Here is a 12,831-nt window from a genome sequence, read left to right on the forward strand (position 1 = left end):
ATGGGCCTCAATGTCAACACCCTGAGATCATGACCCTATCCAAAATCAGGAGTCGGATGCTTAATCGACTGAGCCACCCAGGCATTCCCATTTCATTTTCCAAAGGAAGGATGTTTTTGTGGGACCTAGATTTGTAGTTTGGCAGTTACTGTCCCTTCACACATGGAGAGAATATTTGACAGCTTTGTGGCATCCATTAATGTTGTTGAGAAGTGAGTGGCAGTCTATTATTCTGTTTGGGTTTCTTGTATAATCTCTTTTTTGTAACTTTGAACGTTAAGTAGTATATTGAATATCATAATTTTACTGTGACCGGTCTGGAGGCAGATTAGTTTTTTACTAGCTTAGCCAGGATTCACTGGACCATCTGAATCTTAAGAGTTCATAATTTTATCAGTTTGGAAAATTCTTAATCATTATATATTCAAATTTAGCTCCTTGACATCCTTTCTATTTTCTTCTCTTTATCTCTTTTTTAGAAAGATTGACTGATTGATTGATTTTTAGAGAGGGGGGGTGTAGAGAGAGAGAATCCCATGCAGACTCCATGCTGAGTGCAGAGCCCAACGTGGGGCTCAATCTTACAACCCTGAGACCATGAGCTGAGCTGAAACCAAGAATCAGATGCCCAACAAACTGCAACACCCAGGCGCCCCTCTCTTCAGTTTACAAGCCCTCATATGTACTATCCTTAACCCTAAAGTGTGTTCTTTGGCAACCCAGCTTTATGCAGTGGTATCTTATTATACTCAATTATCATACCATCTCAGAATTTCTGTTTTGGCTTTCATGGGTCCAGAGAAGGCAAAGCCAGGCTTTAGTGGAATCTCTTGAGATTGCTGCTTTCACGCCCCCTTTTTTTGGCTTCTGAGGTTCCTTACTTTTTTTTTTCCTTCCAATTTGATGATACACTTAAAAGGATAATATTTTATATATAGTTCAGCATCTTTAGTTCTTTTCAGTGTGAATGTTGTTCAGTGTATCTAGATACTATTAGATATGGATTCCACCCCCAAATGTAAGTTTTTTTATTGAAGCAAATTTGGTATTTAATTTGTTGCTAAATAATTATCTTAGCAATGTTATAAGGGTTTAAGATTACAGTACAATGCTACTTTTTATTTGGGTGTTAAAATTTCCCTCCTAAGTCAAACCTGGTGCTCTATAGATGCTCTCTGGGTCTGTAGTTTATTCTTCTAGCACAGTGCTGGGGATTTGTTATGTATTTTCAAAATACAAAATACAAAACCCTTTATTGGCAGCAACGATAAAGTACATTTTTCCTTGTTTGTTTGTAGTAATCAAACTTTACCTGACTCAGTTTCGACTAGTTTATTTTTACTTTTCCAGATTTTCAACTCGTCATTGTTTGAACCACTTCCTCCAGGATATGAAAATGTTTCAGATGTTGTGCCACCTTTTAATGCCTTCTCTCCCCAGGGGATGCCAGAGGTAACAATGCAATACAATAATATACAAATAACAGACAGAACCCCCTCATACATGCAGGAAACAATTAAAGAGTGATAAGGAGATTTTGACGTAATTCAAATTTACCCCCTTTTCACAGGCCATTAGAATTTATAAGAAAATTAATAAGAATTAATAAGAAAAACACCATTTATTGCTTTGTCGACAGTTTTTAAAGGTAAAATCTACTGCAGTGAGATGCAGAAATCCAAAATACACATTTACTGACTTTTGACAAATGCATGTACCTGTGTAATCCAAACCCCTTAACACACACAATATTACCATCACTTCAGAAAGTACCTTTATGTCCTTTCTCAGTCAGTATCACACCCCCGACCCCCTGCCAGGCAGTCATTCTAATTGTTTTTGCCACATTGATTAGTTTTGCGTATTTTAAAATCTGTATCGATGGAATCGTACAGCATGTAATCATTTGTGTCCAGTTTCTTTCACTAAATTAGAGTCTATGAGATTCACGTGTTTTAGCTTTTAATTCATTCTTTTTTATTGCTAAGTAATTTCCATTGTATGAAAACACTGCCTTAATTACTACTGTTACATAGCAGTGATTAGTTTTCAAAGAATTTGAATAATAGTATTGTTGCCATTTTCAAATGAAGAGCATGAATGTCCATTCTAGAAAATTCTGTATGGTCTACTCAGTAAAGCAGTGTGCATAACTATCATCTGAAATTCTGTAGTCAACCCCCAGATTCCTGCAAGGTACTTTGTTTTTTATAAGAAACCTAAATTGAAAGAGTTCAATATAATTTATTACTATCTTTTTAAAAGTTGTCTCTCCTATTATAATATTTGACAGTAAGTAAATTCAATTTTGAATGTATTGGGTTAAAGTGCCCGGGATACAGTCAAAAGAAATTGCTAATTACAGTTGGTTATATTGAAGTATCACTTAATGGAAGGCTTTTATTAGTCAATTAGAATTTATTACAAGAACATAAAGATGATTTAATACCAGGCAGTGCCATATTTTTTAATAAGTAAGAGAGAAAATATTATTTTTTATTTTCAAATGTATTGGATTTATTAACTTATAATTTAAAAACTCTTGCAAACTTAGAATGAAAGAGTATTTTCCATTGGTTGTATGAAATTTACTTCACATGAATAGTATGCTTCTTAATGGTATAGTATTAGAAAAATTATTTCTATTATTTGGCACATAAATAGAATGCTCACAATCATAATTATTTCATAGTGGACATGAGATAGGAATGAGATATATAACATTTGGAAGTGAAGAGATATTTTGGGAAGTGAAAATATGTCTTTTAGATCTCAGGTGTACTGAGGTCACTTAGACTTATTCCAGGATTAAGGTGCCTTACCATCATGGGCCCATGTCTGATATTTAATTTAATTTCTTTTCTTTTCTTTTTATCTCTCATTCTTACTCTCAGTCTCCTTCCTCTCCGCCTGCCCAATGTATTCGTGTCCTGTGCAGCATATATTCTTTTTTTTGTTTTTCTTTAGAGAGGAAGAGAGCAGGCCGTGCGGGGTGTGGAGAGGGAGAGGGAGAGAGAGAATCTTAGGCAAGCTCCAATCTCACAAAGCGGAGATCATGACCTGAGCCGAAATCAAGAGTCAGACATTTAACCGACTGAGCCACCCAGGCTCATATGAAAACATATGGCCTTATTTTGTGTTTGATGTATTTTAAATTTATGTAAATAGCATGAAACTTTAGGTCTTCCTTGTTCTCTTACTCTTTTCAATCAATGGCCTTTTAAAACTCTGTCCGTGTCGCATTATGTCAGGGTAGTTCATTACTTTTTACTGTTGCCTATCATTCCATGTTACATGCACACCACATGTAACTTACCCATTCTCTTTGAGGACAGCACTGCTTTACTCCGAAAGCCTCGTCAGCACAGCGTTGTCGTGAATATCCTCATATGCGTCCCTGTCTGGGCTTGCAAGGGTTTCTCTGTTTACAGTAAACCCATTGTGAGATTGCTGTTTTGTAGGAATATTTAATTTCACAGTGTCCAGACTGTAGCAGTTGATTGCTTCCACTGACACTAAATGAGTGTTCCTGTTTCCTCATATATATTCATCAACACTTGAAATTATATGACTTTGTGATTTTTGATATTTCTCTGATTACAAGTGAGGTTGCTCATCTGTAAACATATTTATTTATTAGCTGTTCTGGTTTTATTCTGTGCAATGACTAAGTAAAGCCTTCTCTTCTTCCTGTTGAATTTTCAACCTTTTTCTTATTAAATTTAAGGGTTTCTTAAATATTTTCATTATTTATTCCATATTGGTTTAAATATTACAAATACCTTTTTCTAATTTTCCATCCATTTGTTCATGTTATCTAAAGTGCCCTTTATTTTTGATTGATTGATTGATTTTTATTCTTCTGTTTTTTAAGATTTTATTTATTTAATTGACAGAGAGAGGCAGCGAGAGAGGGATCACAAGCAGAGGGAGTGGGAGAGGGAGAAGCAGCCTTCCTCCTGAGCAGGAAGCCTGATGCTGGGCTGGACCCCAGGACCCTGGGATCATGATCTGAGCCGAAGGCAGATGCTTAATGACTGAGCCACCCAAGTGCCCTTACCTTTTTAAGGATTTTTTTTTTTTTAATTTGTGAGATACTGAGAGAGAGCACAAACAGGGGGCAGGCAGAGGGTGAGGGAGAGGCAGACTCTCCGCTGAGCAGAGAGCCCAGACCCAGGACCATGGGATCATGACCTGAGCCAAAGGCAGATGCTTACCTGACTGAGCCAATCAGGCACCCCAAGTTGCCCTTTATTGAAAAGAAATTAATTTTATTATTGCCCAATTGTTCTCCTTATGTTTTTATACTTTGGGTCTTCTTTATTAATTCATTATTTACAGTGATATAGCTGTATAATCAGAATATACAAAAAATACTAATACATCATTATTTAAAAATAGCATTAATATTATCAGATTAGAGTTAAGTCCCTGTGGACAAGTAGTGTATAGGAACAGGAAATATAACAAAAAAACTTAATTTAAAAGAGCCATGAAATATTAAATACACTTTAAAAGTCTTCAATGAGTGCGAAGTACTTAAAGAGCACTGTAAAATTTATTGAGCAGTGAAAATATTATGTATAAAAAAAGTATGTTTCTAGATGAGAAGACAGAATGCCAAAAGGAGAAAATTATTCCCACATTTGTTTGTGAGTTCAATGTATAATTAGTGGAAATTGCAAGTAATTTTTGGACTTCGACAGAATTATTTTATTCGTAAGAGTCATAGGGATTATTAACTCATTTCTTTCAAGTAGACCTAAACCCTTCTAGGTTAATAGGAAGAGTCTGTGATTCTGTGTTTCTTGTTTGTGTTCAAATAGTAGATGAGTTTGCTGGCTGATGGGCTTTACTGGATCACCTATACTTAGCCAGTGCAATGCTAATTCTTTTTAAAGTTATATATGTCTGTGCTTAAAATGTTTCACTGTAGGGTGCCTGGGTGGCTCAGTCAGGTGAGTGTCTGCCTTCAGCTCAGGTCATGATCCCAGGGTCCTGCATCCGGCTTCTTGCTCGGCGAGGAGCCTGCCTCTCCCTCGGCCTGCTGCTCTCCTGGCTTGTGCACATTCTCGATCTTTCTCTCTCTCTGACAAATAAATAAATAAAATATTTTTTAAAAAACTAGAACGAAAATAAAATAAAAATATAATCTAATCTAGCAGTTCTCAAATGTCAACACGTACCATGAATAGACTGGAAGGCTTGTAAAACACGTTCTAATTCCCACGCCCTTGAGTTTGGGTAGGTCTTCATTGTTCATTTCCAAGGAGGCCCCAGGTGACATGGATTCTGAGGGCTTTAAGAACTATGTTTTGGGAGCCAAAGGCCTTGCCTCCCGGTACTATTTCAATTAACAAGAACAGGAAGATGGAAGCTTACAAGAAATGGAAAATTCTAGGCTAACAGTGCAAGATTGTATTTATTCCCAGTCATAGAACAATGGTACAGTGTAAACTTTACAAGAAGGTCATTGTCTGAAAACAAAGCCTTTTTCTAACCTACAGTGACAGCTTGCATTTGTGAACTGCCCAGAGGACATATCTATCATGCTTGTTTTCATTTTCAAAGTGGACTGTCGTTTTTAAACAAATGTCTCCTCCGATCCCTCATTTGTTTGTGAGGATTGCAGATTTATCAAAAGACAGCCGCCACTTACAGACATTTAAGGAAGGAGTCTCTCCAAAGTTGGTGATATTAAATAGGGATAAATTTCAAGTAGGACACTGACACTAAGACAAAATTCACTGAAATTAAATTGGTTAATTACTCTATATTCACAGACTAAGAGTGAGCTCCAAGAGAGGGCTAACAATTATAAATGAGGCATACAGTACGGCCATTAATAGTGCATTAATATTGCATTGTCTGAGGAAGAAATATAAGAACTAAAAGTAACCCCTTTACTGAAGCAAAGATTCAAATGTCACCTTCTCAGTAGACTTTCCTCTTTTAGTTTAAAATTGCATGCACCCAAGTACTAGATTCTATTTAAACTTTGAAATAATTTTCTACAGCACTTACCACTTTTTAATATACTATGTAATTTACCTGTTAGTTACTGTTTTTATTATTATCTTATCTTTCTGCCTTTCACTTGAATGTAAGTTCCTCCAAGGACAGGGACATGCTGTATCTCTAGTTCATAGAACATTGCTGGAATCGTAATGATATATTTTCAACGTGTTTGTCAAATGAATCCTAGAATTAGCTTGGAAACGATTTTTTGTTAGTATCTGTTGTACATTTGTTGTGCACATTCTAGGAGAAATGTAGCTGAAGGGGGAAACGATAAAAATAAGAATATGAGATATGAGAAATTGTCCAGCCCAGCAACTTTAAACTAGGATGTGTGAAGACTTTCCAAAGGCAGACAGATCATTTTAAAGAGAACGGTGTCCACCGCCAATTTCTCAGGGTACAATGACATTGGATTGAGAACTAGCCAATGGTCAGGTCCTGCTGGTACTTTGTTCCCACTTTCTTATTTATACTCACTTTTATCTTATTTTTACAAATGAAAGACATCTGTCACCCATCCTAAAACAATATGAAGCATATCTCTGAGTCATAAAAATTTCTGAGGTTCTGGGGGTGCCTGGGTGGCTCAGTGGGTTAAAGCCTCTGCTTTCGGCTCAGGTCATGATCCCAGGGTCCTGGGATCGAGCCCCACATCGGGCTCTCTGCTCAGCAGGGAGCCTGCTTCTCCCTCTCTCTGTCTCTGCCTGCCTCTCTGCCTACTTGTGATCTCTCTCTCTCTGTCAAATAAATAAATAAAAAAAAATATTTAAAAAAAAAAAAAAAAATTTCTGAGGTTCTGAACAAAGAGACAATAGTGAAAGATTCTCATAGCTGGTAACAAGAGATTTGGCAAGTCAAATGGTTTGCAATTGAGCAAAATTAGATGAGCCTAGTTGAGCGTCTAGCTGACATCATTAGAATTAACTTGGATAATAGATTGGTGTGTGATTTGGGCATTGTAACTTGGAAGGAGTTTAAATAACCTAGTGAGAATTCTGCAATAGAACTTCTTTCACTCCCATCTTAAGGTTTCTCAGAAATTAAGTCTAAAAACAAGAAATGTGAATAGAACTAATGTGGAGTCCTGTCTCATTCTAGCAACAATTTTTTCATCCAGTGACCTGATGTTTTAATATCTAATAGCATTAAGAAATATATTTCAAGTAAAATTTTATGGTTGGGTATCATTTACACAAATTTGTAATGTTGTTGGACTCAATCTGATACTGCTAATAATTAGCTTACTCCTAAAGAATTTTCTTAGTGCACACATCCTGTTACAAGACATTTTTTAAAATTCAGTGTGCATACACACACACACACGCATACTCTTAATCAAGGGAAGTTTGGTAGTGATCAGGAAAAGACTTCCAGGCATTCCTAGATTCTAGGTCACAGAAACTGAAATGAAACGTAGCATCCTAGACGTTAATTAAGAGGTATTCTCTTGGGATCAATAATTGTGTCAGGGGAGGGAAGAGAAGCTGGTTTGAGCAGAGGGAGCCATGAACTTCAAAGGCAGCTCAGGGACAGCGTAGGCTGGCCTGAGGGCGTTTCTGGAGTCAAAAGAGTGCTTCAGAAATGTCCTGGGTTGGACTAAAATGTCCAACGCTTTATACTTCCCACTGACCAGTCACAGACTGTGACACCCCAAGAAGGGGCATGACTTTGAGCAGGGCTGTTGTCTGTAGCTGAGGCAATTCCTAAGGAGACCTGAGAACCGAAGGCTGTTTGCAGAGAGCCTCCCTTGTGGCTGGAGCCAGAAGGTCCTCGTCGAAGGGGAATCTGGGCAGCACATCCCAGTGTCCAGCACAAATATATTTTACCTTAAAGTAAAATTCTTTGGGGAAAGGGGGACAAGACAGAAGTTTGAGGAGAAAAGGGGTGATAAAATTCTCACTGAAAAGTGTCTTCCTTTTCAAATGGATGATGTTGACTAGAAAATTAGTATAGTGTGTATATTCCTTTGGATACGTATAAAAAGTGATGTAAAATTGCTTCTCAAAATATTAATAGTTATAGTATACTGGCAATTGCATTTGTTGTAGCTACTTAAAGGTGTGATAAACGATTTTAGATGTCAAGTAAATATGTGAGGGGGTATTGTTGTTTTTCAAAAATTAATGTAGAGGTAGGTGAGAAAAAAATGAAGAATCCTGGTCTCATCTAACAGGTCATTTTGGAAATGAGAATACTGAGATTCACAGATGTTATTAAGACTTGCATGAGGTCACACTAATGATATGAAACCAGACTCCTAAAGCAGTTTTCTTCCTTATGGGTGGTAGTGGAGACCCATTAGGCTACTAGTTGTGAAAGTACTTTAAGAATGAAGCTGTCCTCAAGGGTTTGTTTTTTGTTTTTGTTTTTTTTTTTTTAAGATTTTATTTATTTATTTGACAGAGAGAGATCACAAGTAGGCAGAGAGGCAGGCAGAGAGAGAGGGGGAAGCAGGCCCCCTGCTGAGCAGAGAGCCCGATGTGGGGTTCGATCCCAGGACCTGAGATCATGACTTGAGTCAAAGGCAGAGGCTTGACCCACTGAGCCACCCAGGTGCCCCTCCTCAAGGGTTTCTTGACCTAGTGTGCCCGGACCCCTCCAGACTACATGCGGCAACGTGTATATTCATGTACATCTTGGAGGGAACACTTCTATAGCGTTATAGCCACTCTAGAGAAAACATGTAGACCAAGCTTACTGTTGAATTCATACATCTCTAACTCAGCCACCTGTCTTAATTCAAGTCCATTTCTCCTTTGAATCTCTTAGGTGAGGCTTGTGCTTTTCTCCTTTTCTCCTGCCTGCTCTTGCCTCTTCCCTCATTCAAAGGTGTGAAACAGTCCTCATGTAGAGAAACCTCCTCAGATCAAATCGTACTTGTACTAAATCATTCCTGATCTCAACAGGGTGATCTCGTGTATGTTAACTATGCACAGACTGAAGACTTCTTTAAACTAGAGAGGGACCTGAAAATCAATTGCTCTGGGAAGATTGTGATTGCCAGATACGGGAAAATTTTCAGAGGAAATAAGGTAAAAATCATTTTTTTTCTTTACCCCCTATATAAAAAAATATATTGTATCTTACCTATATAGAAACATATCCTTAAAACTTTCTGAGGATCATGATCCTTTCATATTCTCTAATACAGCCACTTTATAGGGAGGACACATTTACTAGCTTATAGACAGGGGTTTTAAATTGGGTCATTGGAGTTTGAACCAGTGTAGAAGTTCAAGGAGGACAAAGCAGATTTGTCCAAACTTGCCCATTATGTCTGTGGTCTACATAGAAACGTTCACTGTATTTGTTGTTGTCATCAGTATATTTGTTTTTAATGTTATCTTTGAAAATACTTACTAAATTCAATTTTAATGTGAATTTTTATTATAGGTAATCAGAGAAACCAAATTCTACACAGCAGTTTTAAAAAAATTGCTATCATTTGATCTGTTCATTTTTTTCCCCTTTTGTGCGAGAAATTAAATTTCAAAAATATTCCCTTCTGGTCATATGTTATAGAAATCTGGCCTGTGGAGTCAGCTTTCTTCTTGTGCTTCTAGACTAGTGAAAGAAATAACAAGTACTTGCTATCACTATTACGGACATTTCCTAAAGCTACAGCTCTGAGGGATGATCCATCCCTAGAAACCCATTTTTATTTTATTATTTTATTTTTTTTCTTAGAAACTCAATTTTAGAAACTGAAGTAGGAAAAAGCAAAAGCTAGTCCTCTGTGCGATGCCCTTTGTTGTAGGTCTAATGGTAAAAATTGAAAATAAAGTTTAGCTATTCATTTAACTGTAATTTCACCCCCCCCCCAAAAAAGATATTATCAAATCTGGAACAACCAACCTGAAATAAGAGAGACATTGTGTTTTCCAGGTTAAAAATGCCCAGCTGGCAGGGGCCAAAGGAGTCATTCTGTATTCAGATCCTGCTGATTACTTTGCTCCTGGGGTGAAGTCCTATCCAGATGGTTGGAATCTGCCTGGACGTGGTGTCCAGCGTGGAAATATCTTAAATCTTAATGGTGCAGGGGACCCTCTCACACCTGGTTACCCAGCAAATGGTGAGTGATCAGACCTTAATCATCACAAGAGACTAAAAAAAAATTTTTACGTGATTTTATTAAAGAGTTTCCAGATGAAGTATGACTTTTTAAGTTCTCTTTACATCTAAGAAGTAACTGGAAATTATTGGCTAGGTCCCTTACCTATTATTGTTTTTTTAATTTTTTTTTTAAGATTTTATTTATTTACTTGACCGAGAGAGAGACAGTGAGAGAGGGAACACAGCAGGGGGAGTGGAAGAGGAAGAAGCAGGCTTCCTGCTGAGAAGGGAGCCTGATGCCTGATGAGGGACTCTATCCCAGGACCCTGGGGTCATGACCTGAGCTGAAGGCAGAGGCTTAACCCACTGAGCCACCCAGGCGTCCCTCCCTTATCTCTGATTTGGAAACTTTGGGCCTGATGGGTTTTAGAACTCAGGTATTTTCAGATATTTAAAAGTACTATGGGGCATATCCCCTATACTGCCTGACACCCAGGAGGCTGGGATAGAATACAGGAAGCAGGCATATAAATATTTTGCAACAATGTATGGATAATCATAAGCAGAGGTAAGTAATAAAGGATAAATAATATGAATAACCACATGTCTGCTCAAACTAGATTTTACTGTCAAATGAGTTTGCATCAAATCAGGGTTTTTTTGTTTGTTTGTTTGTTTGTTTGTCTGTTTTCAGATCAGGGTTTGATGGTAAGTAATCCCTCCAAATTTATGGTTTTTAAGTTTTTGGATTTCCTATTTGTGGATAAGGGACAGCAGAAGAGACATTCTATAAACCTCCAAAGTGACACATTTAAAATATAGAGTCCTGGCACACCTGGGTGGCTCAGTCAGTTAAGCCTCTGACTCTTGATTTCGGCCCGGATCATGATTTCGTGGTTGTGACATTGAGTCCCACATAGGGCTCCACACTCAGCCCAGAGTCTACTGAGGATTCTCTGTCTCCTTCTCTCGTAGCCCCTTTCCCTGCCCATACTCTGTTTCTCAATAAATAAATAAAATCTTTTTAAAAAAATAAAAAAAAAGTAAAGTATAGAGTCTAGAAAATGCTTATTGCATCTGTTATATAAATACCATAGTGATAACTTTCTAGGAGTGTTTCCTGAATGACAGCTCTTACACGTATTAACAGACCTATTAGCTTCGTAGTATTACTGCCTGTGCTTGACAGAAGGAAACCGAGACAAGAGGGCAGCTGCCCAGATCACCACACCGAGAAGTGAGTGCTTCCAGCAGCCTGGCTCCGGATACACTTTCTTGTGTAGGGCTGATGTGCTTCCCTGTAAAACTGTCGATCATGAACAAAGGGAGCCATTTTATTTTGAATGTACTCAGCTATTTGATAAGGTTTACAAATATCTGTGATCACTGAATTTGTGTGTGTGTGTGTGTGTGTGTGTGTTTAAGATTTTATTTATTTATGAGGAAGAAAGAGAGAGCCAGAGAGAGCTTGAGCAGGGGCAGAGGGAGAAGCAGGCTCCCCACTGAGCAGGGAACCCCAAGTGGGGCTTGATCCCAGGACCCTGGGCTTATGACTGGAGCTGAAAGACACTTAACCCACTGAGCCACCCAGGCACCCCTGAGTTTGTGTGGTTTAAAACTAGCTAAGGTATACATCTTGGATAAAATAGGTCACCAAATCAGGGAAATACAAATCAAAGCCACAGTGAGATGCCACCTCACACCAGTCAGAATAGCTAAAATTAACCAATCAGGAAACGACAGGTGTTGGTGAGGATGCGGAGAAAGGGGAACCCTCCTACACTGTTGGTGGGACTGAAAAATGGTGCAGCCACCCTGGAAAACGGTATGGAGGTTCCTCAAAAAGTTGAAAATAAAGCTATCCTACACCCAGAAATTGCACTACTGGGTATTTACCCCAAACATACAAATGTAGTGATGCAAAGGGGCACCTGCACCCCAATGTTTATGGCAGCAATGTCCACAATAGCCAATCTATAGAAAGAGTTCAGATGTCCATTGACAGATGAATGGATGAAGAAGATGTGGTGTATATATAATGAAATATTATACAGCCATCAAAAATGAAATCCTGCCATTTGCAAAGACATGGATGGAACTAGAGGGTCTTATGCTGAACGAAGTAAGTCAGTCAGAGAAAGACAATTATCATATTATCTCACTGATATGTGGAATTTAAGAAACAAAGCAGGGAATCATAGGGGAAGGGAGAGAAAAATGAAAGAAGATGAAACCAGAGAGGGAAACAAACCATAAGAGACGATCTCAGGAAACAAACTGTGGGTTGCTGAAGGAGAGGGGTCTGGGGGGATGGGGTGGCTGGGTGATGGACATTGGGGAGGGAATGTGTTGTGGTGAATGCTGTTGTGTTGAATGCAAGACTGTTAAATCACAGACATATACCCCTCTCTGCCTACTTGTAATCTCTTTCTCTGTCAAATAAATAAATAGAATCTTAAAAAAAAAAACGACTTTGAAAAAAGAAAAAAGAAAGGGACTGAATTTTTACTAAGATGTGTTCCACTTTTTTCAGAATACGCTTATAGACGTGAAATCACAGAGGCTGTTGGTCTTCCAAGCATTCCTGTCCATCCAGTTGGGTACGATGATGCACAGAAGCTCCTGGAGTAAGTTTGTCGGCAGCAAACAGGTGGCTGTTGAGATATTTCTCTTTATTGGCAGTCTTCAACTATCAACAGTATTCAACATCTGAATATTTCATCAATATTCAGAAATGCTGAAATTCTCTGAGATGGC

At 38.1% G+C, this 12,831-nt stretch overlaps 1 protein-coding gene across 1 annotated transcript in view; it reads left to right on the top strand.

The window, feature by feature from the left end:
* Positions 1-12,831, top strand: part of FOLH1 (folate hydrolase 1) — a gene marked incomplete at its 5' end in the record, with an annotated part of 57,668 nt that overhangs the window by 13,008 nt on the left and 31,829 nt on the right. The window contains 4 exons of the mRNA XM_080816133.1: positions 1,351-1,452; positions 8,928-9,053; positions 9,907-10,093; positions 12,608-12,701. Coding sequence (XP_080672259.1) covers positions 1,351-1,452; positions 8,928-9,053; positions 9,907-10,093; positions 12,608-12,701 — 509 coding nt within the window. The remainder of the gene's footprint in view (positions 1-1,350; positions 1,453-8,927; positions 9,054-9,906; positions 10,094-12,607; positions 12,702-12,831) is intronic.

Source organism: Martes martes, assembly GCF_963455335.1.
Source record: "Martes martes genome assembly, chromosome: 10".
Classification (NCBI taxonomy): Eukaryota; Metazoa; Chordata; class Mammalia; order Carnivora; family Mustelidae; genus Martes; species Martes martes.